At 47.4% G+C, this 6,011-nt stretch overlaps 1 protein-coding gene across 1 annotated transcript; it reads right to left on the bottom strand.

Moving 5' to 3' along the window:
- Positions 1 to 217: 217 nt before the first annotated feature.
- Positions 218 to 3,460, bottom strand: LOC141161865 (tubulin alpha-1A chain-like). The gene is made up of 4 exons (XM_073647336.1): positions 3,307 to 3,460; positions 2,190 to 2,412; positions 1,957 to 2,105; positions 218 to 1,273 (listed from the first exon to the last, which is right to left on the bottom strand). The coding sequence occupies exons 1-4, from the start codon at positions 3,307 to 3,309 to the stop codon at positions 290 to 292; spliced, it is 1,359 nt and encodes a 452-aa protein (XP_073503437.1). The 5' UTR covers positions 3,310 to 3,460; the 3' UTR covers positions 218 to 289.
- Between the last annotated feature and the right edge of the window lie 2,551 nt (positions 3,461 to 6,011).

Here is a 6,011-nt window from a genome sequence, read left to right as displayed (position 1 = left end):
ATTTGGGAAAGTTGTGAACTGTCCTATAAATGTCTGTTCTGTTCCTGATTTAAGTTTCTCGGCTTTTAGTTGAAATGAATCTGTGCTGCACTTTATGTTCATGCTCAGTAGTGACCGGGGCTGTGGAGTCGGGAGTCAGGGAAATTGAGGACTCTGATTCGGAGGTTTGGCTTACTGACTCTACAACCCTGGTAAAAACAATGAAGAAAAACAGAAATTGTAATGAAAATATTTATTTGAAAGATGCCTGAAAAAGGACCATTTTATCTCATACACGTAATGCAGCCATTTAATACTCCTCTCCCTCTTCTCCTTCTCCTTCTCCTTCCACGCTGTCAGTGCCGACCTCTTCGTAATCCTTCTCCAGGGCGGCCATGTCCTCCCGAGCCTCAGAGAACTCCCCTTCCTCCATGCCCTCACCCACATACCAGTGCACGAAGGCACGCTTGGCGTACATCAAGTCAAACTTGTGGTCCAGGCGAGCCCAGGCCTCGGCAATGGCGGTGGTGTTACTCAGCATGCACACAGCGCGCTGCACCTTGGCCAGGTCTCCACCGGGAACCACAGTTGGTGGTTGGTAATTGATACCAACTTTGAACCCTGTTGGGCACCAGTCCACAAACTGGATGGTGCGCTTGGTCTTGATGGTGGCAATGGCAGCATTGACATCCTTAGGGACCACATCACCGCGGTACAGAAGGCAGCAGGCCATGTATTTGCCGTGTCTGGGGTCACATTTCACCATCTGGTTTGCCGGCTCAAAGCAAGCGTTTGTGATCTCGGCCACTGTGAGCTGCTCATGGTAAGCTTTCTCTGCAGAGATGACGGGGGCATAGGTGGCCAGGGGGAAGTGGATACGGGGGTAGGGCACCAGGTTGGTCTGGAACTCTGTCAAGTCCACATTCAGAGCACCATCAAACCTGAGAGAGGCTGTGATGGAGGACACGATCTGACCGATCAGACGGTTCAGGTTGGTGTAGGTCGGGCGCTCAATGTCTAGGTTCCTGCGGCAGATGTCATAGATGGCCTCATTGTCCACCATGAAGGCGCAGTCTGAGTGCTCCAGTGTGGTGTGGGTGGTGAGGATGGAGTTGTATGGCTCAACCACAGCGGTGGAGATCTGGGGGGCAGGGTAGATGGAGAACTCCAGCTTGGACTTCTTGCCATAGTCAACGGAGAGACGTTCCATCAAGAGTGAGGTGAAGCCTGATCCAGTGCCACCACCGAAACTGTGGAAGATGAGGAAGCCCTGGAGACCTGTGCACTGATCCGCCTGGAAGAATAAAGAAGACATTAATGTATGAAAAAATTAATAATTAGTTATGAAACGATTCTAGAGTGTCATAAAGGAAACAACTAGACATAACTGAGCTGTTCCTCCAGCCGCCACTAGGGGGAGCTTAAAACTGCATTCTGATCACAATTATCATAACACAGTATGTACCAAGCTCCTGAGCTCCCCCTTGTGGATGCCACAGGAAGACAGAAATGTTTTATTTAACTCTATATCTGCAGAGTATTTGGTGCTCTGTGTTCCAAAAAACTGAACTCTGACTGGTGAACAGATATATTAAGAAATTTATCAGCACAACTTATTGGATCCAGAAAATAAAAGATGCTATTTGGCTCCATCACTATATGTGTTCACAAAAGAAGTGTTTTTACTGAGTCACAATTTTAATCTTCCAGGCAACATCCTCCCCAGAGCCTGGAAGAGGCAATTTACATAAAGTGATAAAAGATAATTTATCAGCAACAATGTATCTGATATGAGACATACAGGGATCACCGTCCTCAGCAGTCTATAACCTGTATGCCCATATTAATAGTTTAGATAGGTAAAATGTGGTGACAGATTCCCTTTAAGGTACTTATTCATTGTCAGCCGTGGTTTCATAGATCTTCGCTAAGAATATAGAAAACATTTCTAAGCATGGACCAGTACAATGAACTCACTAGCTTTCGGGTCCGGTCCAGCACCAGGTCAATGATCTCCTTGCCAATGGTGTAATGGCCACGGGCGTAGTTATTGGCGGCGTCTTCCTTGCCGGTGATGAGCTGCTCAGGGTGGAACAGTTGTCTGTAGGTTCCGGTTCTCACCTCATCTGTAGGAGGGAAACAATGGAGGTTTCTATGCGAGATCCAGAACGTTCGCCCCTCTCATCTCCTCAGATCTTCACTATACTCACCGATCACAGTGGGCTCCAGGTCCACAAACACAGCACGGGGGACATGTTTACCAGCCCCCGTCTCACTGAAGAAGGTGTTGAAGGAATCGTCTCCTCCACCGATGGTCTTGTCACTGGGCATCTGCCCGTCCGGCTGGATACCATGTTCCAGACAGTACAACTCCCAGCAGGCATTGCCCATCTGGACTCCAGCCTGGCCAACGTGGATAGAGATACATTCCCTCTGTATGGGGTAGATGGGGGGGATATGATTAGGGTCAGACATAGAATAGACATAGAAGATGTATGTAACATGTCACAGATATCACACAGACTAGACTGATACATTGTAACAAGCAGTTTATATTGGAGAGAAGACACATAATACATGAGACAATCACACATAGGTCACATATATGGGGCATGAGATCAGATATTGTATGACAGATCGGAATAAATAGTTGCACATACAATAGATCAGATTGGACAATCACACATGTGATAGGTGAGAGTAGATAGTTGCATGTATGATAGATTACTTTGGGCAGCCACAGATACAATAGATGAGATTGGACAGTCACATATATGATACATGACAGTGGTCAGGCGCACATGTAATAGATGAGATTGGAGAGTTGCACATGTTATGGTTTTGCACATAATATAACACGTATAACATAATAGCTGAGATCAGATAGATGAGAATGGACAGACACAAACATTAGATTAGAAAGTCAAATATAAATGAGATTGGACATTCACATATAGATTCGATTGGGAAGTAACACATATAATACATAAGATTGCGTAGATGAGATCAGATAGATGAGACTGAACAACATACAATACATTAGATTATACAATGACATATCCATCAGGTTACACATGTAAAGCCACGTTCACACGTTCAGTATTTGATCAGTATTTCACATCAGTATTTATAAGCCAAAACCAGTAGTGGAACAATTGGAGGAAAAATATAATAGAAAACAAATCATCACTTCTCCATTGATCACCCAACTAATGATATTTGCTTACAAATACTGATGTAAAATACTGACCAAATACTGAACGTGTGAACGTGGCATAATGGGTTAAATTGTATAGATGAGATTGTACAGATGATGTCGGCACTCACCATGGTGTCGGCTGTAGGTCTCCAAGCTCCGGTGAGTTATGTCTTCGGATGTGGAGGGTTTCTGTCCTCTCCCTCTTCTTCTCTCTATATATATAGGAGTCAGCAGAGTCCTTAGTAACATGAGGGCGGTGAGAGGAGCCGGGGGGAGCAGGTGACCCCCAGTCTCCAGGACACAAGAGCCCTGCCCTGTGTATAACACAACACAACCGTTACCAGGTATCACCTCCAGGACAGAGGAGAACGGAGGGAGGCAGAGAGGGAAACCCAGAGGGAGGGAAAGGTGGGAATAAAGGAGGGAAAAAGCAGAAGGAAGGAAGCAGAGACTTCAGAGTCTTCACGTTGTGTTACTATTAGTATCAATGCCTCTTCTGTATCTTATATCAGCTTCTTATCACACACACTATTCAGAAGCTGCACAAATCTGTCCCCATCCTGATAGTTTACTACAATGTATCAGTGCAAGTAGAATACATAAAGAGTGTGTATAACAGGGGTGGACATATCATTGGTGCAACCTGGGCAGCCACACAGGGGCCCAAGAGGTCAGGGGGCCCCTAGGGCCTCTAAAGCAGATGGAAATGTGCATTATGATGAGTTATTAGACTGCAAAGGGCCCATATATTGTTTTTCCACAGGGGCCTCTTCTGTCTGTGTCTGCTCCTGGTGTATAAATAATAATAATGAGGAAAAAAAAATACATGATAAAAAATCCAAATGAGATCACCTCCTCATTAACTTAAAAAAAATGAACGATTTCTTTTAGGGAATACTATATGATTACAAGAAAAAGGAACACAAATGTAAAAAAAAAAAAAAAAAAAAAAAAAATATATATATATTTTATTTTACCATTTTTAAACTATAAACATAAAAAAAAATCTAAAAAAAAGAAAAACATTTACATATAAAGAAACAACAAAAATCACATTGACAGCCCAATAATTTAAAGAAAAGTTATAGTCATAGCTACCAAAAATGAATAAACATTTTTTTGGCCTTGATGCCATGAACGTGAACTGGTTAATTTTTTATCATTTATACAATAGAATTCCTTAATTCCTGCATCAGAAGAGGAGCTGGATTATCAAATATTCTGTATTATTAGATGATGAGAAAGCAGAATAAGAAATAATCTCATTTGTGGGTTTGAGGTTCTGATATATAAATCCACATTAAACGGCAGTACTTCTGAATTGGAAGGGAGTGTCGGATTATGAGATTTTCTGGATTATCAGATTTTGCTGTATTTGGAATTATCAGTGATGTTATCTATATATATAATCGTCTTATCCCGTCTGTCTGTCTATCTGTCTGTCTGGGAAATCCCGCGTCGCTCATTGGTCGGGCAGCGGCCAATCAGCTCCGCGGGATTTCTGAAAAAAGATGGCGGCCGTTAGCGGCTCATCTGGTGGACGGAGGTCAGCGGCGATGCAGCGGGGAGATGAGCGGCGCTAGCAGCACAACTACCCCGACCGGCGCCGCTGACCTCCATGCGGCTAACGTCGGAAGATCAGCGGCTTGGCCCGCTGATCTCCCGACAGCAAGTGTGAACGGAGGACCGGGGAGCGGCGCCGCCGGTCGGGATGCTTCTGCTGCGAGCAGCCGCTCATCTCCCGGCTTCTCGCAGCAGAAGGAGCCGCACAGGCAGCGCCGCTCCCCAGTCCTCGCTAATACGGAGCCGCACAAGCAGCGCCGCTCCCGGGCCCACACTAATATGACGCTGATTGGTCGCGGTGGCCGGCCGCGACCAATCAGTGAGATGGGCGGCAAATTTAAACGCCGCTCTGCTGATTGGTCGCGGCCGGCCACCGCGACCAATGAGCGAGATGGGCGGCAAATTTAAACGCCGCTCTGCTGATTGGTCGCGGTGGCCGGCCACGACCAATCAACAGAGCGGCGTTTAAATTTGCCGCCGATATCGCTGATTGGTCGCGGTGGCCGGCCGCGACCAATCAGCAGAGCGGCGTTTAAATTTGCCGCCCATCTCGCTTATTGGTCGCCGTGGCCGGCCGCGATTAATCAGCAGAGTGGCGTTTAAATTTGCCGGACATCTCGCTCATTGGTCGCGGTGGCCGGCCGCGATTAATCAGCAGAGCGGCGTTTAAATTTGCCGCCCATCTCGCTGATTGGTCGCGGCCGGCCCCTGCGACCAATCAGCGAGATGGGCGGCAAATTTAAACGCCGCTCTGCTGATTGGTCGCGGCCGGCCCCTGCGACCAATCAGCGAGATGGGCGGCAAATTTAAACGCCGCTCTGCTGATTGGTCGCAGGGGCCGGCCGCGACCAATCAGCGAGATGGGCGGCAAATTTAAACGCCGCTCTGCTGATTAATCGCGGCCGGCCACCGCGACCAATGAGCGAGATGTCCGGCAAATTTAAACGCCACTCTGCTGATTAATCGCGGCCGGCCACGGCGACCAATAAGCGAGATGGGCGGCAAATTTAAACGCCGCTCTGCTCATTGGTCGCAGGGGCCGGCCGCGACCAATCAGCGAGATGGGCGGCAAATTTAAACGCCGCTCTGCTGATTGGTCGCAGGGGCCGGCCGCGATTAATCAGCAGAGTGGCGTTTAAATTTGCCGGACATCTCGCTCATTGGTCGCGGTGGCCGGCCGCGATTAATCAGCAGAGCGGCGTTTAAATTTGCCGCCCATCTCGCTGATTGGTCGCGGCCGGCCCCTGCGACCAATCAGCGAGATGGGCGG

The sequence above is a fragment of the Phyllobates terribilis genome, unplaced genomic scaffold (assembly GCF_046119375.1).
Source record: "Phyllobates terribilis strain yellow unplaced genomic scaffold, ASM4611937v1 Scaffold_9__5_contigs__length_417890890, whole genome shotgun sequence".
Taxonomy (NCBI): domain Eukaryota; kingdom Metazoa; phylum Chordata; class Amphibia; order Anura; family Dendrobatidae; genus Phyllobates; species Phyllobates terribilis.
This window is presented reverse-complemented; position numbering and strand designations above follow the sequence as displayed.